We start from the raw sequence: 22,680 nt of genomic DNA, 5'->3' as shown, positions 1-22,680 counted from the left end.
GATTTCAGCGTTTTAAATTGATTTCGATTGCAATTTTTTCATTGTCTTTTTGCAACAAGAGAGAGGTTTAAAAAGTATTTGTTGATTGCAATTTTTGTTTCCGAATGGTGGCAACAATGATTAGTAAAATGGTGAACGAGTACAGGTCAACCACATCGTACACATACTACTTAAGTTGTCTAACTTACGTGATTATTAACTTTCGTGTAATGTTTAAACATTTATCCTGCGTTCCTCATCCTTTCTTTTACGTCTTTACTCGAGAATTTTACACGAATGACTACTTTGTAATTATCCAATCTTTTTCTACTTCTTTTTGTTAGGCTAATATGATATATTTTTGGTTTAATTCGGATTAGTAAAATTAATCGTGTATTTGCGAATTACTATACTTGTTGATATTAAGAAATAGCTAACGAAATTGCTATATAAATATGTAAGAAGACGAGATTGTATTCTTACTATTTCATGTTAGAGGTTTTCATAATTGATTGACAAGTTTATAATTCTACTTATATATGTATAATATAATTATTATATGTTATTTGTAAAAGTAGGAGGAATAAGTAAATAAGTGAGTGACAAAATTCTTCAAAATGATTTTGCTTAGCACATTTACTTATTTCAAATGAATGGACATCAAATCTAAAATTAATTTGCTTGCAGATACTCTAAGGTTGTATGGTGTGGTTGTAATAACAAATATGTTCCATTCGGACAGTATTTTAATTAATAATGTTGCATATACTGTTACAAACTTTTTCATAATTAAATGATCATCTTATGTTACTATAAAATACTGTTTTCAAGATTTCAGAAATATTTATTTCGAATACATTTGGTACATTCCAATATATACTAGTATATTGGTATATAATATCATAAGGTTATACGACAATTTTATCAAGTTTTTATCAAATTTACAAACATATAATACTAAATAATTCATGAATGTTATTTAATGGTTATAACCAAGGGAAGAAAGTTTGTGTATTGAAAACTATTTCACGGCGGGAATGGAAAAATCAGCCAGGCGGCGCTGGTTTCTCTCTCAGACGGCCATATTGTTCCCCCCTCCCTTCCTTCGTTTCTCTGTCTCTCTTTTCTTTCCCTTCTCGTCCGTTGCACATATATATAATGTACAGATGTATATGTATGTACATACGTATATCTTTCCTTCCTCTCTTGTTCCTTCATTTACTTTCATCGACCACTGTCATTTTCTTTTTTCTTGATCCTTTCGCGATCCCTTCCAATTCCCACTCTTATCTCCTATTTTCTTTCGCTACTTTGCTCTTTCGCAAAATTCTCCGCATTTTTTTTCCTGTCGTGTCAAATTCTTATTCGTATGTCTTACTTTGCGTCTCGAGAATTTTAAATTTATCAATATTTTTGCCACATTCATTTTAATCGAATGATCGAGAAATATTCAATGCATCTCATTGAATATCAAGTTATAGCAGCCGAATTTCAACCGAAATTGATAAGATATTATTGTGGAAAAGTTGATCTTTACGCATATATAAATCTCTCGAGGCGAGCTGAATGGTTTCTGTTTGTCAGATCAAATTATGTGTGCGGGAAGGAAGTCGCTCGAAGTTATAAAGTCAAATTTGGAATTCTCGTAGTAGAATACGGCACGATTGCAGATATGGTGCTCATGGGTAACTGTCAGTAACCAGAATCGTCGCTACGAATTTCCTCAGTTGGCCGATCGTAATCATTTCCTCCATTTTTATCTTTTATAGGATACAATTTTCAATTAATTACAGAACTCTGCGAATTGTACCTGATTTTAATGACCTTGAAATTTATTGTCAATTTTCAATGAATTGATTGATACATAGAATGTTGCACTTTATTCTAATCTGCAATTGGTTAAACATGTAACAGATATATCTACCATCATTGAAAGACTGCTTACGGAACAAAAATGTTATTCTATAAGTTAAGTATATGTTAGGTCTTATATAGCTTTGCAAAAAGAAAATTTTTTTATGAATTCAAGTGTTTGAAAACACGATCGAATCGTTGAAACAAGTTGAAGTTAGATCGATCGAATGCGAACAGAAAGAAGATAGAGGTTTAAAATGCTCGAGCTCGAAATTTAGTTTGGTGGGGTACGCCTCTGGTGGTAGCATTTGCTGGCTACGAGGTGAAATCGTATCGACCGCAACCAAGGGAAGTTCGCGCGCAGTGACGGGCACGCGCGACATATACAATATATTATATACTTTATTCACAAGAGAATCAGAAGAAAGTCATTCGAAAGATCTATCGTTTCTTCCATCCAAACTAGAAGGAACTAGAAACTTCAATTGTATTTCCCTATTCAATTAAATTTTTGTTATGATTATTATTAATAGATAATTCTTCCTTATTCTTATATCTTTTTTCTATGTATAACATTTAAGAGTTTGATTATTTTAAAGCTTAATGAACTTTGGTTTTTTGTAACCTGCCAATATCAAAGCAGGTTACTTCCAGAAATCTGGGTCATATCGGGTAACATTTGTTCATTTTTTTTATTAAAACAATGGTAACGGATTTGTCAAGTTCGCTGCTAGTGTACTAGCTCTCCTTCGTGACCATTACCATTGGTCAACCCTACTGACGTCATCGAGAAAGATCCAATAGGATGATGTCAGTGCGTATGCACACTACTATATCATAACTTATTCGCAAAGTAGTGGTTGGTGGCGCATCGTATGGACGAATTCGTGTCATCACTTAGCAATAGTTAGGACAGGTTATATCGATTACCGGCAAGATATCTGTCGATCGAACGAATCCAAACATATGGTCCGGATAAACTCTGCTTGTGTTTTTAGATCAAAAAGTTGGGAGATTTCTTAACCTTTGGAGTGCTTAGTCTGTACATTACTTACTTGCATTACATTACATTACATTAGTAACGGTAGTTACTAAATAAATATTTAAAAAATACATCTTTACTTAGTTGCATTCTACTCTTAATAAAATGGCTTTGTACAAAAATTTTATTACCAAACCAAATTAAGAAAAGCTTATAAAAACAATGATTTATTTATTATATTAAACGTGTAATTGGGAACCAAATTATTAAAAAAAGCAAGATGTTACTATAATACATATTAAAATATTCTTTATTTTATCAAATAAGAATGAGTTACTAAAAATTGTAAAAAGATTTCAAGATTAATAACAAAGTAACTAGTAGGAAATTAAAATATAAATAAAATATAAAGATCAAGTTATAAACAAACACTCGAAGAGTTAAAGTACGTCTTGTTCACCGAGTTTTATTGCTCTTTTTAGAATATAAACCGGCCATTTAAAAGATATCGCGATCGATTTACTTCGAAGTTGATCGTTTTCGTATCGAGCGAAAAGCTAGGTATATATAAAGTTACAGCGGTTTGCTGGAAGTTGCTCGAGAGCGAGATCAAACTACTAATATCCTGTACTAATTGATTTACAATAATATCTCGTTTAATGATAGGAATTTATTTTTGGATTCATTAAAAAAAATTAATGTTTCGGCAAGGAAGTCCTAATATTGATGGTATATTCGAAATGGGAGTGATTCTACATGAAAAACAAGTCGAAAATACGGAATAAATTTTTTTCATTTATGTTCGAAAATATTAAAATTGAAAATTTGTCAAGAATACTTGAATTTGGTTAATTCCGGAATGTATAGGGGTGAATAACCGACAAGAGGTTAGGTATATAGAACAAAATTCCTACATAGGACGCTTCGTTCCTGAAAAAATGAAATTTGAAAATTGATCAGGCCTATTCTCAACTATGCACGTTCGAATTCAATTTTTTTGAGAACTAGCCATTAAGCCCCTAAACAGACAAATTCTATTCTACATTTTTCATTTATTTTCGCATGTAGAGTAACACCTGATTATTGATTACTCGCACTCGTTTAGTAATTAGCCAAATTCACGCGTGCTAAAGAAATCGGCAAATTCGATTTTTTCGAAAACGAAGCCTCGAATGAAAATATTTAGCGTATATTTTCGGCCTGTTTTTTCATCTAGAATAATCCCCGTCTCATTTGTACCATCAATACTGGGGCTATATATAGCTATAGTAGTTGCACGCATCTGGTTAATTCCGCTGGAAAATCAAACGCAATACCGAGAGCAGCAACGATTTCGCAAGATTTACGCCGCAAAGAACCGATGCATTTCTTCGGGATGACATCACAGTGTATTAATGGTGCTCGCGGTTACTATGGGTTACGACGTATTCACACGATAAACGGAGGAGCGTGTACCGTGGCAAAACTTTTTGCTGTTGACAGAGGAATACAGGCGTGCTGGGTCAGCCATAAAATATATCCCACGAAAGTAAACCATTCTCGATTTTTCCACATCACAGTTGAATCGATGCATTTCTCTTAGCTTTATGTTTTCTACGTTCGGGATAGAAGTTTATCGCATATGATTACGATTGCATAAAATTCCAACGTGATAAGGTCGTTCCGCGCGTGTATTTAATTTTATCTGAAGCGCGATTAAACAAATCTGTTTTATCGAGTAGCGAACGCCAATAGTTTCCGCGCGGAAATGATTCTTTCGCGCTAGGAAAAGATTATGCAATCGTAGAAATAGACGAGGACATCTTTCGGAGAGAGAGATAAGGAGAGAGAATTCCTAAGCGTCCAGATCGACGGTGCAACGAAATGTATACATAATAATAAGATTTAGTCCGGTTTGGAGACTCGCAGACTCGACGGCGAGAAAGAGAGAAAGAAAGATGCACGCTTCTTGGTAACCTTGGTTTTAATAGCGGAGGTGCACAATGCTGAATCTTCGTCTCTCGTCCCCTCTATCTCCCAACACTCCCACGTAATGCACAGAGCCGCGTTACGCGTCCGATCTTTCGCGACTAACGAATGCTTTTTCAAGATATTTTTATCCATCGATATTTCTTACTTTTGATAGGAATTCCAATTGAATTGCCGGATTTGAACCTCGGCCAATAGAGGCTGATTATGGGGCAATGGGATGATTTCCAATCGGTTTAGCGTGGATGGGTCTTTCTTTAACCATAGTGCGGTCGCATTCCTAAGTGATTAATCCGCAGAGTTGTTCGCTATTGCAGCTGTCGGCAAATAGAACGAAATTGTCCGCGGCAATCTCTTCTAGCCAATTCTGTACTCGCGCTCTTCTCTCTTGTTAACCACCGATCGAGAAGTGTTAGAAAGTTGAAATGATTCAAGATTATATTTTAGTTGATTAAGGAACAAAAAGGAAGAAAAGAGATTTATCAACGACATTGGCTCGCAAAAGTATTCGTACGCTGGGCGAGACTTTTTTATGCGCATATTACGTGTTTTATACGAAACATTTTGAAAGTTCATTAGTACTGTAATGACACTCGACTGTTGTGGTTATATTGGTAAAATTTTATATGATTCTGAAGATGTATGCAGAAGTTACAAGATATGTATTTAATAGATATAAATAAATAAGATACATATCAGAAAAGTATTTAAAATAGACAATCGTCCACGATATTGGTAAGTAGACTGCGGCTTTTTATGCAAATCCATATTTTTGGCAATATAATTAAAAATGTAGAACCTTGCTAGAAAATTATTTCACTTGTTAAATATTATAGAAAGCACTATACTTTTGATACTTTATACGTTTTTTGATATCATGTGCATTCTGTACAATTTTCCACTTTCGAAATCCTATAAATGCATAAAAATCGGTAGTTTATTAATAAGTCTCAGCATTCACTGGGACCATCTTTAACACTTTTTATATGCTTCAAGTGATTATTCATACTATATATTAATTTTTTACTGAATATAAATTTGCAATAAATATGTTGTAACTTGTATGTATATTTTCAGATTGGATTCAAATTTTGCCAATATAATCTTGGCAATCGTGTCTCATTATAGTGCTAATGAAATATCAAAATGTTTCATATAACACGCACAATATGCACATAAAAATTTTCTATGGAAAGTGTACGAATACTTTTGCGAGCCACCGTAGAAGAGGGTTCGTAGTAAAATTTGAAGAGGATAAAGAGCAGCAGTTTCGTGGAAACGCCAAGCCATCTTTTAGGAGTTTGCCGAACGACTGCGATTCTCGTGGTGGTGTGTTGCATATCGACCGCCGCGAAAGTACGAAAAGGGATTGCAAAACTGCGGCGCGGCGCGCACGAGCACATTCGCAGGCCTCGTGACGCTCCCATTCATTTACATGCATGATCGAGCGGAGTAGCACGAAACTCTCGCGGAATGGAGTGCTTGTTCTTTGCGCAACAACCATCTTCTTCATGAGTACCGTTTAAATCCCTCCTCGTTCCCTGACCATCCTCTGGCTCTTGCGTCTCTTAATTTTGTGGAATTATCCACGTAACGATCCAATGTACTGTCTACGTAATAGAAAAAAAGCAGGAGAGTTCCGAGAAAGAAACGGATATTTTAGAAAGTTAATCGTGGAAACATACTATCGCGAAAGAAAAGCTTCGCGTAGTGGCATCTGTCTCGGGCATAGTATTGTTTCGTATCTCGGTTTACTTCCACCAGCAATTTCTCGTTCGCCTTTTTCAACTCTGTCTTTCTGATTCTCTTTCTCCTTCTCTTTCTCCATGTGATGTTGTGTGCGCCGCGTTGTCCTCCTTCCACTGCACGCCGATCTGCCGTGAACGTAGCGAAGACAGCGCAAATGTGAAGAGAGGACAGCGCGATACCGGTTATTGGCGGGGAACTGGCATATTTCACCGAGTGTCCGGCAATCAGGCCTTTGTATACGGCTTACTGTATGTTATACGCTCGTGCTCTCCCTTACCAGGGAGGAACGGAGAGCAGAGCGAAAGATGGACTCGCAGAAAAACGGGCTTGGACGGGGGAGAAAGAGAGAGACAGAGGAAGAAAGAGGGAGAGAGAAGTCGAACGTTTATTTAACGGCGTAGAACTAGTCGTAGGTATGGTTAGTATCGTCGTTGGTGGGAGGTCGCGTTATGGTCTCGCTGCTTTTCTTCGATTCTACGCGTATTTCGAACGAACGACGAGAAAGTGGATGGAATTAATGCTGCTTTTAAGGGGAGAAAATCAACGTCATTTTCGATGGGCATAAGCATATGGGAATCATGCTATAAAAAGAATCAATATGGATAGGATTCTTTGTATACGTTTTTACGGGAGATCGAGTTACTTTGATTACCAGTATCCCTCGTATAACACGATAGTACGTAGTTAAGTTCCGAAAATATGCCGTGTTATACGAAACAGAGAACTGATACAAAAATAAGGTTATGTTCCAAAGATTAACAAAAGTGTATTAATGTTTATTAAAACAATCAATAATTAATCAAAAGTTTTATAAATTTATGTTACATAATATTTTTTTTCATCATTGCTAAATTCTATTAAACGACGTTCGTTAATCTATATATGATTTTTATTTTTGTTAGTTGTACAAAATTTTATCGATTTTTTTATCAGAGAAGCTTCGAGCTGCTGCTTCCCTATGGTGCAAAGGTTTGTAGTACTCTACAAACTAAGAATGGATTAAAAGTTTCAATATCCCAAAATTACGCAAATCTGAGACAATACACATACGCTGACTTCAATGAAAGATATCGAATGACGATGCTTGCACTTAAAAATTCTGATTACGCGCCTGTTTGGAAGAATTACTCAATCCTCGAACCGTGTTGTAGGAGTACCGTGTTGTACGGTTGATACCTGTACCTAATTATCGAATCAAGATTTAAAAAGAGAGAGGAATCGGGATATCATTGCCAGTTTCATCCGCACGATTGCTTACAATCGGGCTAGTTACATGGCAGTAGAATGCGCGTTCCAACTGCGCACTGGTTACTGGTGAGAGCAACGCCGTTTTCCTGCAACGTTGAATTGCCCTGTGGTTGAGAAGGGGTCAGCGGAAGCGTCAAACAACTTGTTGGAGACGCTGTCGACCCATGTCGAGTAACAATGCTCGATTGATAATATTGTAAACAGCGTAATATTGTATCCAACGAGCTTCCTTTCTGCTCCCGCCGATACGCGATTCTTCGATAATTTGCAGCGGGGAAACTACATAAAACAGCGAACGACGTTTTATCTGGCCGAGCTAGTTGGAGAAATTGATATAATAGCTTAACAGGAGCAGGTAAACTAGAATGGCAAATATCTGTGAATAGATGTGATCAGGGATGGAAAAGAAGCGAGATAGTAGGACGTGGAAGGAGAGGTCAACATCGAGCGATAATCGTTCAGGAATAATTTTGGTTCGTATCGAATCAATGCAAGGGTCGAGGTACGCCAAGTAGGTCGCCACAAATCCCATTGCTGCCAACGTGACAAACCAGCCCGTGCAGCGCTGCACGCTCGCGCGCGGAACCTCGTTAACTTCGCGACTGGTGGAAACATCGCGGCAAAATAGCAGCCAGAACACCCGCCGTTGTTACATCGAAGATAGTTGCCTCGCTGCTGCTACCACCCAACTAATCCTTTACCCTCTGGAAAAGATACATTGCCTTTGCAATATTATCAAGTCTTGGATAACTCCGCAACAATCAAACCAAACAAAACATGCTTTCTTCTTTCTTTTCTTTTTTTAATATTCCTAATTGTTTAATATAGTTAAATACATTTGGGGGGAGGGAGTTTATGAACAAACAACCGTTGCCTGTTCAGATACACACATCAGACAAACTTACGTAGAAATAATGAAATCAATCACTAATCAAAAAGAGCAAATGCACAAGGAGAGAAACAATCAGATAGTTTAGGTAAACTAGATAAATTGGTATCAAACATAACCACCAAAATTGTCGATAATGCTAAAGATGCCTTGTTTAATCCTTCGAGTGTTCACAAAACCTAGCAAAAGTTTTAAAGTCTGATATCTAAGGAACGAAGGAGGTACAACGAATTAGGAATTTTGGATACGTTTATTCGGTATATTGTACTATAGTGTGTGGCTATGGATGTTTATATAATTTTTGTGAACGTAATTAGGAAAATAGAAGGTAAATAAAAATTCGCTTGGTTTACTAAATATTATAATAAGTGCTCCGTTTTGAATACTTGTTATATTTTTGCATATTATATGTATTTTGTGGATTTTTGAAATTTCTCAAAAACGCGCAAACGTTCGCAGTCAGTGATGTGTTATTCTATCCACATCCGAATTCAGATTAACCAAGTTCGAAGCATTATCCATTTCCAGTGTTGGCTGTGTGACGTACGGATTAAATACTAAAGACGTTAACATGGAAAAGACGTTTATCGATATGATATTTCTAGGAAATCATAGTTACACACGGAGGAGAAACCAGTCGCCTAGAAAACGCTCTACGTTGAGGTACTATTCCGTAGGATGTTTAAATATTTTATAAGACGATGTTATTCTCGGTGAAATGTAAATTGCATTTTACGAAAGTGCATCGCGGTACGTTTATTAGCCAGCTCGCAATGGAACGCAACCGCTGAAGCAAGGTTTATATTTAGCTACGCGAATATAGTTTTGTTTCTGTTACAATGCTGCAGTTGGTTCTGGCAATTTCCCTGATTTCGTAGCATCTGAAATAATACTGCGTTCCAGCGGTTCTCGGCGCGTTCTAAGCGACTACTTAGAAAAATGCATTTTTTAGAAAGAGCGACGACTGGCAAGAGAGTTGCCTGGTAAAACGGACGATGAAAACTATCGAAATCTTTTCGGAAATTCACAAGATTCGGTTAAAATTAAATCGAACGTAGCACACAACGAAGAATTGCAGAGTGCATAACCTCGGTTAACAGACGCCTGCGTGGTTGCGCGATGAAAGCTGAATCCTTGCTATTGGCGTTTTGACAGTGCCGATAACGTCGTTACACTGTAACCAGTCACGTGACAGCTATATAGCTGTATAATGTACGATGGCTATCGTCAAATCGACCATGACAACACCCAACGAATCGACGAATCGAGGGTTAAACTCGATCCCATGCACCGCGTAGATCGAGACATCTGAGCAGGAGCGTGGCAGAATTTACTGGAAATACATGCTGCTGTTTATGTGTACATACAGTGACTCACGGAAGTATTCGTGCATTCTTAGGAACTCCTTATTATATATATTATACAAAACATTTTGAGGTTTCGTTAGCAGTGTAACGAGACACAGCTGTCGTTATTATATTGGTAAAATTTGAAACGAATCTCGAAATGTACATATAGAGGTTACAAGATATTTATTGGAAGCATACACTTTATAAAGATTAATACGTAATGAGATCATCTTTACCATTAGTTGTATATTTAAGGTTATTATTCATACTGTATACTAATTTTTCACTAACAAAGCAAATTTTAGACCTGATGATGGGTCTACACGTGAAATAAACGTACATATTTGTAATTTTAGCCTCGGATGGCCAACCAAATATGAGAAAAATGGATTTACTTCAATGCAATTACATAACGTGTAATTTACTTTATTAATATAGTTATTTGATCAGAATGATAATAGTAAGAATGATTTACATGTTAAAGTAAATACTATAAATAAAGCAATTAAAATACTTATATAAATTGAAACACTATAATCTGAAAATAAATATACAAATAATTTGAAGTATACAAAGTGGGATAAACTATTATGTATATTCCAGTTTTTTAATAAATTGTTTTATTAATAATAGATACAAAATAATATCTATAACAGAGAAGACATGAAATAATCCAGGCTTCTATAACTGTAACACTAAAGGTAATTGTTCTGAAGTAAAGTTCTCCCAACTGAATGCAAACCCGGGATAAACAATTCGAACCCCTTTACGCTTACCGCTACGCCACAGTTATTAATAAATGATCATATCCAATATCTGGGAATATGCGATTTTTTTCAAACTTTAAATGCATTTTTCTCATAATTTATAGATTATCATGACTCTCATAATTTGTTCAAAATTATAGATGCGTTTATTTCATACATAGAACTATTGTTAAAATCCGTGAAAACCAGCTCTGAAGCTTACCTAGTAAGTGTATGTTTATACATTTTCAGACCGGCTTAAAACTTTGCCATCATAATCATAATATTCGTGCATCGTTACAGTGTCAACGAAACTTCTGAAACTTGGGTGTATTTAATACGCATAATATGCATATATATAAACAAAAATACCACGCTAAGTGTTGGAATATTTTCCTGAGCCACTGTAAATTGTAAATAGAAGATCGCGTTAATTATAGGAAACCACACGATCTCACTTTCCATCGGTGAATTACAAATTATACGTTTTTGGACGAAACTGTTATTTGTTCTTTGTTATCCAATAAAATTGGATACTGCGTTTCCTTCGTGCGATGCTAATTAGTTGCAAGTCTTCTCTTTCATATCAACTTGTTTCTAAAAAGCCTCGTCCAATTACCGTCCAAACTACCTCTTTTGAGAATGCGAGGACAAAAGCCTGGGAAACGACTATACTGCCGTTAATGGTTTTCAGTAGTAGCAGCACGTGCCACTGACAATGAGTGCGATAGAAAAGGTAGCATACGCATCGAACAAACTGCCTCCTATTTACGCATTCGTCACGTGATCCTGATTCTAGTTTCGTTCGCCGTGGAATTTTTCATTTCGCGATACCTGCATACTCGCGTTACCTCATCAAGTAATTAGCAATATTTGGTTTGTAAATTAAACAAAAAAAAAGAGGAGAAAAAGAGACAACTATAGAACATGCTGTTCAAAGTTGGAGGATTAAAAATTATGATTACTTACGATTACTTACTTACTTATGATTACTTAGAAGCGTAAAAAATATATATGAAAAGTGGACAAACGATAACATCGTTATGCAAAACGGTCTTGATCTGCGCTCGCAGATTATCATTATTGCTTCGGCTGATTTGCGATATTTACATACGAGTAAAGAGCGGATATACAACCTCTCTTCCTTACAATTATAAGTCGTATTGGATTACTAAGGCGATCCGTAAGTTCGTGCGTTTTTTTAATATATTCCCTTGTGCTATTTTGTAGTATCATTTAGTAGCCCTTCAAATGATTATATTTCATTTTGATTAATTAATTCTATTTTATCCCATTGTTCGTTTAGAAAGGACCATGGAAAAGTCGGAAGTTCGTGTACTTCTGCGTCTCTACTTGGAGCAAAACTTCAAAGTAGCAAAAGCAGCGAAGGAAATACTATATTTTATTTTTAAAGAAATTCGCTTCGAAGTTCTGCTAAAATAATTCAGAAGACTTTATTCGTTACGAAAGATAGTACGAAGTAATGTATTTAAAAAACGCACGAACTTATAAGCCATCCTAGTATTTATTTATTAAGCAATTTTAATTAATTCATTAATCGATCCAAGTTAAAATTCATTACAATTGCAAAAATCTGTATCGCGCAAAAGCAACGCGGTTACCGCTCTACTCTCTAAACTTTAAACTACAGTTGAAATTTATCTAAAATGGCGAAGCAGAAAAACGGAAGTAAAAGAAAAATACGTACATGCTCTCTCGCTTTTAGCTCGCTTCTCCTTCACTTTCCCTTGCATATTTGAAAGTATTTCCATAATATTTGAATACGTTATATTTTCTCTTTTATCGATAGTTGCACGAAACGATTTCAGCTTGGCGATAGCTCCCACTACCGCGTCGCAGCCGGCCAATGTCTCGTATCTTTTATATCCGATCGGCTGTTTACGCAATTCGAGTTCGGTGGAAGATATTGACAATACTAATTTATTAGGTGTGCGCGTCGTACACACAAGGTGGTAGAACACGCAGGTACCTTTGGCGCAAGTTCAGCTGCACGCGCGGACTTGACACGAGCTGGCAAATGCCTATCGCACTGCTCGTAACGTTTCTTCAAAAGGAATCTTCTTGCCACTTCCGAAATCGCACGCAACAATCTCGGTTTGTTGCGCTTTTTATTCTGTTTGCTTAGGATATACGATTTCTTACGGCCAGGAAACTCGGTTTTCGTTGGGAGAGAAAAGTGCAACACCAAGTGATTCATCGTCGTTCGTACGATTGCGTATTGCGTCGTTTCCTTCGCAGCTGTTATATGCAACGATATTTTAGCAACGGCGAATTCCCTAACAGGTCGCAATAGGATATCGGTATACCCCCATGCCTTTTCATCATCCTGTTCGTCTTTGAATCTTTTTAAATATATGAATTTTTGTCCAGGACAGTCGGAGAACGACTTTTAACACCTTCAAGTGTTCTATATTATTACAACTAGACTGCGGACTTTATGCATTTATAGAAAATTTAAAAGTGCAACATCGAACAGAATGCACGTAGTATGAAGAAATGTATGAAATATGCAAAGTATAGCGCCTTCTATAACATTTGGCAGGCAAATTTACATTTTTCATTATATTCTCAAAAATATGAATTTGTATAAAAATCCACAATCTAGTTATAACGCTAGAAAGTGATAATAGTTTGTGCGAATAGAGTACGAACGGTCTTAAAAGCTTAAAATTATCAGTTTACTTTAAAGATTCACATAGAATAATACGTTACGGTATCATGGATATTGTACTACGATAAATTACACACATGATACTACAATATATTGGTAAATTACTCGAATATTAATATTATCTCATTATCATTATATTACATAAATTAATTGCTTCTTGTGAAATTTCAGTTTCTATGTAATAGTTTCTCATATTTTCGTTATTCTCTATAAAAACTATTATATCCATTTCATAAATCTGTCGAAAATAATAACTTTGTTTACTGCATATAGTGTACCTATATAGAGATATTTCCAACGAGCATGATCTATTGTGATCATGTTATATTCCTAAGGAGCATCAATGCACGATTTGCAACCAATTTTACAATGACGTTGATAACAATAAATACAATGCAACAAATATTTATTTATCGTTTAAGACTGATTTTCTAGAAAACGCTAAAAGTTGACATACGATATTTATGCAGTAAGTCATCGACATATTAATTAGTTTCAAATATATTAAGCTTACGATTAGTATTATTTAACGGTACATACTTTCATACGACTACCAAAGTTTGATACTATGAAAGTGAAATGTAGAATCTGATAAAAGGAAAAAAAGGAACACTTCGTTAGAAAGTAACGTTATGTACAGATACTTTTGTAGTTACTGTATGTAAATTTTGTCAACGATAGTCGATAAACGATTCTAATATTAAACAATAGAAGACATGATAATTAAACGTATTAAACGCTTTCCATCGATTCGCGGTCTAATCTAAATTGATTTTATCGTGGAATTGCGAACCGGTTCCACAGCGAGGGATATCATTGTTAAACGCGACCAGAAATTAACATTTCGATCATTTTTCCCTTTCTCTTGTCGATATTGCCATCGTAATTAAATACTTAAGACATTAAATACCACTTGGTTCCTTTCTCCCCATTTCCTTTTCACCGTTGCTAAGTATCTCAGCTTTCACGATATCGAAACAATCGTGAACCGGTTCGATCTTGAATTCGTTGAAAACGATATCTATTAGATAAGCATTAGTTTTATCGAACGATTGGAAGGGAACGTTTTTCTGGATCAACATCTTTAAATATTCCATGGCTACGTCATGAACGCTGAATAATTAATACTTTTTGAGAGATGTTTGGATTAGGGTACGTAGCCAAGGACATGTATCGCTCTCCTAAAGTTATCGTCGAATTTTTCAAGAAATCTTTTCTCAGAACTCGTCTGCACTGAAGCAACATGCGGCGACTTTTTCAAGAAACTTGAAACAGCGACGAGAGATTGCTCGATGGTGCTTCAGCGAAGACGAGCCCTTACACCATACGTTTCGCTTAACCGAATGTCGTTGAAAACTTACTATCTCAAGGCTAACAAAAGAATCACCGATTATATGTTGCAGCCTATGGTTCAGAATCCTCAAATAGCGGAATCGAAGAGCGTGGTATCCCGTCAAGCAGGGCGAGGATAGCCATCCCATCCTAACTCTCTCGAGTTTCCAGTTGGCGTGATTGAAAGGCCTCCAAGACGTCGACTCCGTCGGTGATCAAGTTATCGGGGGGTGGAACAGGTGGAGGTGGGGAGCAATTGTCCCCAGGGCCTGGCCCACCTCCCCCGCCGTCCCCAACCGAGCATACCGATGCTCACGAGAATGATGGTGCCACCGCCGCGTCAAAACGCATTGACAGCTTTCCACAGAGCGCTGAAACCACCATGAGCTTCGTCTTAAAGTTGGGCACCGTAGAAACATCCCTCGAGAAGAAGAACTGCAGCAGCGGTCAGCCGTCCTCGTCGGTGAATCAGGAAACATCGAACACGACGGGAACCGACGATGCCGGCGGCAAACCACAGATCCTTCAATGTTTGGAGAGTGCCGCAGAAATTCCAGCTGGTCATGTTATTTCCTTTTCCACCGTGAAATCAGTTAGCGTTACCTATCCAGTAGCAAAAGCCGTTAGGGAGGTGCAGAGAATCACTGGACCTCAAACGAATACCACCCAGGTGCTGTCGACTCGCGTCATCTCTCAGAAATTACCGTCGTCTAGCCATCAAACACAGCCCGCGCCTTTAACGCTGAACGTATCCTCCAACGTAACCCATGTTCCGGTAAACGCTCAATCTTTATCATCTCCAGGTAGCGGAGTAGCACATGTGTATCCTTTGCAGCATGCTACAGTATCCACGCAGAGCAAACAGCAAACTAGAAATCAGGTGGTCGTCACCTGTGAGGGCAAGCAACAGCAGCAACAGACGACCACGATATCTAGTTTGCAGGCTAGCATGTCTTTAAAAGTTCAACCGGTCCCTTCGCAGCTTGTCGTAAGCAACAACGCGGTTAGAGCCATCACTACCGCGACTTCGTTGCCCAACATTCAAAGGATACACGTGAAAACGCAAAATCTCGTCGGACAGGGTCAGACGGTTAACTTGCAGAAAGTGAAGGCTGTGACGAATGTCAGTCAAGGGGTAACCGTGCAGAGGAACTCCGTACCTAGGATACAGACCGCACAGAAGAGCCAAATGTCGTCGACTGGTACCGCTCAAACCACCCAGTTTGCTGTTAATCAAGTCACGAACAATACCAACGTACAGAGAGTCCAACAACAAGGGAATTCGACGCTTCAAAAAGCGCAAGCAAACGCCGCGAACACGCAGAAAGTAGCGCAAGTCTACAATAACCAAAAGGTATCGTCGCAGATGTTAAGTAGTCATCCGAATCATAAAGCACAACTGCAACAGATACCGGGTAATCAACAGCAGGGATTACAGAAATTACAGGTTCAGTCGCAGAAGACCGTGACTGTGCCTAGGCAGCAATCGAACGCTGCGGCGGTGAATAACGTCCAAAAATGTGGCAACTCCGTAGCTGGTATGCAGAAGGTACAAGTAATGGGGCAAGTGCAATGTCAGCAACAGTTACCGCAGGTTCAGAAACACGTGCAACAAGTTCAGCCGCCGACGCAGCATCAGAGATCACAAACTGCGACGGCTTTGCAAAAGTCTCAGACTGCGACCACGGTTAATTCCAGCAGAGTACAATCTTTCGCGAGCGCTTGCAAGAGTAACAGCGTTCCAAATATCAGTAAAACGCTCCAAAACGCCAACTTATTAACCGTAAACAAACAACCAGTAATCTCACAGCCACAACAATCGCAGCAAGTACATATCCAGAACTCGTCCCAATTGCAACAACAGTTGCTACAGCAGACTTCACAAGCACAACAACAATCGCAGCAACAAGTGGCGCAGAAACAACAGCCTCAGCAGCAACAACAAGCGAATACGAATCCACAAACACAGAAAAGTCACAGTATTACGAATGTTCACCAAAAGGTTGCGACGATCGCCGCGACCATCCCCAATAATCAACGAACTCAGGTAGTTAACTCTAAGATACAACAACAACAAATGGTAATGAGAGTAGGTGTGGCGAAGAATCAAGCGCAAAATTTACAGCAGAGCAATTTAAAAAGTAGTGTACCTCAGAAAATTGCGAATACCGTAAAAACTTCGAACTCGCAGAACGTCGTGCAACAGTCGTTGCATAGAAATGCGAACGCGCAGCCAGTAAAAATAATTCAGCAACAACAGAACGTTATAGGGCCGCAGAATGCTCAAAAGCAGCCTGGATGCATCAAAACGATACCTCCTCAAAAACCAGCTCAGAGGAATCACACGCAAAAAGTATCCGGTATTAAGACCTCTCTAAATACAAACGTAACTGCGGTGAAAGGTCAAGGTCCGGCAACTGCGATCGCACAAAAGACAAGCATCAAAACCTTGCTTCCTCAACAGACTGTTGCCGCGAATATGTTGATGCATAAAAATCAACCGATTAAAATACAACAGCAAGCTATGCAACAAAAACAACTTATTACAACGTCACAGTTTTCCCAGCAAGTTAGACAACAATCTGGACAAGTGAAGACGTTACTACCAGTAACTAGCATGGAACCTCGCAAAGATGTTGAGAACAAGTTAGTGTCTATTTCTGTCACTTATATATTCGTTGATCTTTTATTTTACCCCGTGCGCACATTCTATATCAATTGAATAATTAAATTTATTATTTTTTTAGAATTGAACCCGAGCTGCGCGAATCTAAAGAAGACGAACGTCAACAACGTCCTATAACTCCAATTATAAGAATACCTCCGCCTTACGAGGTAACACATATATCGTAGTAAACATAACGCGAAGTTTAATAACGAATCTTCAGTGCCATTTTTGCAGTGTACACTGTTGCATTTTGTAGTCTGTATAGTTGTTCCTAGAACACGTAATTCTTGATTATAGTGTCTTCAGTACGTCCTACAGGATCACAATTATGGGGCACCACCACCACGAACACCGTCACCTCCGTCACCCCCATCTCACGCAAAACAGCCTATCAACGGTGCCGGAAGTTCGTCTACGACTTCTCAGCATCCTTACATTTATGGAAAAGGTACGAAGTCCTACTAGCTACTCGATTAGACTCGCAATAACAATGAAAGCCGTGTATTTTTCATGCGACATTGTGCTATTCATCATAGTCGTTAGTGGCGCTAATATGGACGACGATGCAGCCAGTGCTATCAGTAGCGAAATAGGCAGGGACGCAGAACTGGAAGGCGAAGAAACCGAAACTGCTCCCGAGGGTGAAGGGGATGATGAAGACAGTGTTACTAGATGTATATGGTAATTATTTATATTAAAAAAAATATATTAATTTATATTTATATATTGTATATTATATTATATATTCATATTTAAAAATTTGTCCATTTCTAGCGATTTTGAACATGATGACGGATACATGATCTGCTGTGATCGTTGTTTGTAAGTTTAAATTGTTATGTCTAAGATATTTGATAGAATTCAGCTCAGTGCGCTGCCATAACAAGTGTAAATTTTTCATTTCAGAGTTTGGCAACACGTTGATTGCATGGGTATAGATCGTTCTAACATTCCTGACGAATACCTCTGTGAAATTTGTCGACCACGACGAGTAGATAGGCAAAGAGCTCGTGCATTGCAAATGCGTAAACGCGAGGAATTGTTAAATTCAGATACATCATCCGATGCATCGTCCACCAGTTCGGCAGATACTGACGTTGGAGTCAGTACGATCCCCAAAAAACGAACTTTGCAACAGCAAATTCCTCGACGAAAATCCGAACCACCGCAAGTAAGACGACTGAACAACAATAACAATAATAATAATAATAACGTCGCGAAAAGGCAGAGGAGAGATTCTCATCCGAGACAATCCAGTGCTGTTCGTAAAAAAGAAGCTACAAAGCGAGGCCCAGGTAAACGCAAAGCTAAACGGAGAATGAGTTTGGAAGATAAAGAGGAGGAAACTCAAGATACGTGGAGCTCCAACGTCGCGCCACTAAGGCAGTGGATCGAACGTTACGAGGAAGCAGTGACAAATCACTATAGTCCAGAATTGCGAGCCAGGATATCATCTATCAAAGTAAATGGCACACACAGCGATTTGAGACAGAGTAACATGAATGTCATTGCCACCGGAAAGTGTAGGCTCAACGTACATAGTAACAACGTTAGGGTAAGTATTTTTTCAAACGACAACAGTTATTTTTTAATGAAAATAGGTATTTTGAAAAAAATTTTTTTCTCTTATATAGTTTCTGGTAGCAACGATGTATCTCCCACCAAACACACCCGTCGTTGAATTACGAGGAAAGTATATGTTAAGTACGCAACATCGACCGTCCTATCCTCAAGGAAGGCATCATACCCAGAGGCCCGGACCCTTTGTATTCTTTTATCGATTACCACGAGACGGAACAGAAGTCTGTGTAGACACAAGAACGTATGGAAACGATGCTAGATTTGTGCGACGTAGTTGTAAACCTAACGCGGAAGTGAAACATTGTATAGAAAAAGGAACGTTACATTTGTATATTGTGACTACAAGCGCGATTGAGAAAAATGCCGAAATTACGATCAGACACGAGCAACATGATCTCTTGCTATCGCCTAATCCAAATAGCCCCATGATGCCCATTGTCTGTGCGTGTAATAACCCAAGGGAATGTCAAATAGTGTCTCTAAATCAGTTGAACAGAAGAGGAAGCAACGGAGCATTGGCTGAGAATGCAGATGGCCGAGAACGGAGACGAAGGGGTAGACGAAACACAATTTGCGAGGACAGCGATTCCTCGACCGTGATATCCAATAATACTGTCATCACGCAACCTGCACCACCGCCGACGACAGTGTCATCATCGGTATCCGCGCCACCAAGAAGGACAGTTACAACCACTGTTGCAAATACGGTGCGCCAAATACCTAAAGAGGAACCGCTGACGTTAGTGCAACAGCCGCAAACTTCTCCGAACTTAAGTCAACCAATAGTGCCAGAGACTAAGAAAGACAAGAAGAAGATGACCAGAGAAGAGAGGAAGATGGAAGCTATTATGAAAGCTTTCGAGAGGCTCGAGAAAGCGGAACAAAGGAAACAAGAAGTTCAAGCACGAAATGCACAGCGGAAGGAGTCTGGTGGTACGCATAGCGATAACGAAGATAGTCATAGCGTCACGATACAAACAAAGCAAAAACAACAAAATTCCGATAGACCTTTAAGGCGGAAGAGAAGAAAGGGTAGAGCAAGGACTACTAGTACTTCTCAATCGCAAAGTAGCAGTCGAAGAACCAGATTGAATTCCGCGGACTCGGACGAATCGTCCGGAGAAGAAAGCAATTCGATGCAATCGCCACCTTTGTTGAGCCAAAATCATTCGCAAAGTCGAGATGCTCCTTATCATCTGCATACTCCTGCCAAAAGTACGAACGAGAGCGTAGCTACAGCTGCACATCAAGGAATTCCAACGGCTGCTGGTTTACTATTGGCTTTAGCAAATTCTAACGCACCTGGACCGAGTTCGCCTCCTTTGCAACAACCAACACCAGTTAAAAGTCCAACTTGTGATAGTGGTGCAAGCAGCAGCTCCCAAAGTTCAACTCCATCCACTCCTTTATCTTCGGCTTGCTTGTTAGTCGCAGCAGCGGTTGGTCCTCTAGCTCCTGGCTTCAAATTTCCGAAAACCAAGAAAGTTCTAATGAATGAATGGTTAAAAGAGTCACCCGATCCACCGCAAAGCAATATATCTCAAATATCACCGTTACCAGCATTGCCACCGGCTTCTGCGACGAATTCGATAAATCCTCTTTGCAGATCTTCGGATTTTTCTTTACCAACGGACTCATCCGCAGAATTCTTAACGCAGAGTTACGCAGCTAAAAGTTTAGCTACTCTTGTGCAGGCGGCTAATTCGGTATCTGGAATATGCGATTCACCACCACAACGCAAGCAACAGGCAATCAGTGGACATACAGTTTGCCCTGTTTCTACGGGATCTGCCAAGAAAAGGTGGTTACGTCAAGCTATCTCTGAAGAATGTGATTCACCAAATAGTCGACCAGAGAGTCCGCCGGCTAGTGAAATGGTAGCTCCACCGAAGAAAAGAAGAATAGCTAGAGAAAGTTTATCGTCAGACAATTATACTCCACCCACTACACCTACTATGTTAGTCCCTGAGTCCACTTCGAACAATAGATCTTTGTGTCCTGTTGAAGTGAGTTGCTGTTTGATTGTATGTTGAAATGTTTTTTTGTAAATTAATAGGAAGTTGAATTTTTAATCAAACCATTTTTTTCAGGACGATTTCATCGAGCACCTGCAATCCTCGTTGGTTGATCAGAATGAAGAAGGTCACACGACAACAGAATCTGTAAAGCAAGAGATTGCCTCACATGAACACGTAAATTCAAACGATATCGTACGGCAAAAGCTTTCGATAGATATTTCACAGGATTTTCATCTTAAAAATGTAAAATCCGAGAAACATTTAGTGATAGACATTTCGATAATGAAAGAAGAGAACATCGGGGTGAAGAAAGAAGAGAAAGATGAAATGGATTGTGACACTTACATGCACTTGGAGTCAAAATCTTTCATCAAGAATGAATTGCGATCTGTTAAAAACGAACTGGTTAGCCATCAGAAAAATAGGAGCAAAAAGGAATATATTATAAAGAAAGAAGAGAATTTGGATATGGAGAAGGGTACCGTCGAGATAGTCGATCAAAACGAAGGAGACACAGAAATGGAAGATTTCAGCTCTCCAATCGCTGTTATGGAATCGGATGCAATTCTGAAGGAACGCGTGGCTGAGATGAAACTGGAATTCGGAGGTAGTATAAATGAGATGGTTAAAGTTGAAGATGATAAGTGTGATGATTATAAAAGATCCGAAGATATGAAGTGCGAAATCAAATCTGACGACAACATGTCGATCGACGAATTTGACGTTGAAGCTCAAATGAAGAAAATTACTGGCGACGATGGAAATGATTATAAGGAAAAAGTAGACACTAGTTCGGAAAAGGATAAAAGCATGGATGGTATCGAGGGTCTGATGGAGAGTTCCAAAGAAGATTCCGAATCTGAGGATAAAGAAATAGATGACGTGAAATACGAGTCGTCATCGTTCAAATCGTTCAATTTAAACCACGAGGAAAAGTTATTCAAAGAATTCGGAAGCAAATCTGAATCAGAATGTATCATTGAGAATAGCATTAAAGAAATCGAACAGAGCCAGGAATCTCAGAAACTTGAACAGCCGTCCGCGTTCGTTACTTCATCCGAAGAATCCATTTTTGAGTCTGTGTCTTCCAACATGGACACAGAATCTATCACAGAACCACCAAAGAGTTTTCATTCCATTCCACCATTAAGTGAGCGAATTCGTAAAAAGACAGAAGCAACGAGTGCTCCAAAAAGCCAATTGAATTTTGAAGCCGCTATTATCGAGTCTACCATTGATATGGAGACGGAAGATGAATCCAAAAATGGTGAACAAAAGTCTATGCTCTCGACGGCGTTAAGGGAATTGCTGGAAGCTAAGTTGGATGATCTAACAAACGAGAGCGCTAAAGAAGAAGTGATCGAAGAAAATAATGTACCATACATCGAGCCAAAGTGTGAAACTTCTGAGCAGATTATAGAGATACAAGAGTGTACGACAAAACCAATCCCTCAAAATGTTCACAATGAAGAAACTCCAATAAAAGAGGAGGAAGCTCCGCCTAAGGAAATCAAACGATTAAAGGATCCGAGAACTGTCGTTCCAAATAGTATGCCAGCTCCTGCATTTAAACCCGAAACAATCCCTCCTGTTAAACGAAAGGTTAGAATAACTATAGAATAAAA

General features: G+C 38.5%; 1 protein-coding gene across 6 annotated transcripts in view; it reads left to right on the top strand.

Moving 5' to 3' along the window:
• Nucleotides 1-22,680, top strand: part of LOC132914779 (uncharacterized) — a 28,280-nt gene that overhangs the window by 608 nt on the left and 4,992 nt on the right. For 4 of the 6 annotated variants that reach the window (XM_060974167.1, XM_060974166.1, XM_060974170.1 and 1 more), the window contains 8 exons: nt 14,860-17,434; nt 17,536-17,623; nt 17,754-17,904; nt 17,993-18,137; nt 18,231-18,278; nt 18,363-19,011; nt 19,091-21,043; nt 21,128-22,657. In XM_060974167.1, coding sequence (XP_060830150.1) covers nt 15,171-17,434; nt 17,536-17,623; nt 17,754-17,904; nt 17,993-18,137; nt 18,231-18,278; nt 18,363-19,011; nt 19,091-21,043; nt 21,128-22,657 — 6,828 coding nt within the window. In that variant the 5' untranslated portion in view covers nt 14,860-15,170. The remainder of the gene's footprint in view (nt 1-14,859; nt 17,435-17,535; nt 17,624-17,753; nt 17,905-17,992; nt 18,138-18,230; nt 18,279-18,362; nt 19,012-19,090; nt 21,044-21,127; nt 22,658-22,680) is intronic. The other 2 variants (XM_060974169.1, XM_060974168.1) reach the window with 2 other exon arrangements.

The sequence above is a fragment of the Bombus pascuorum genome, chromosome 15 (genome assembly GCF_905332965.1).
Source record: "Bombus pascuorum chromosome 15, iyBomPasc1.1, whole genome shotgun sequence".
Classification (NCBI taxonomy): Eukaryota; Metazoa; Arthropoda; class Insecta; order Hymenoptera; family Apidae; genus Bombus; species Bombus pascuorum.
This window is presented reverse-complemented; position numbering and strand designations above follow the sequence as displayed.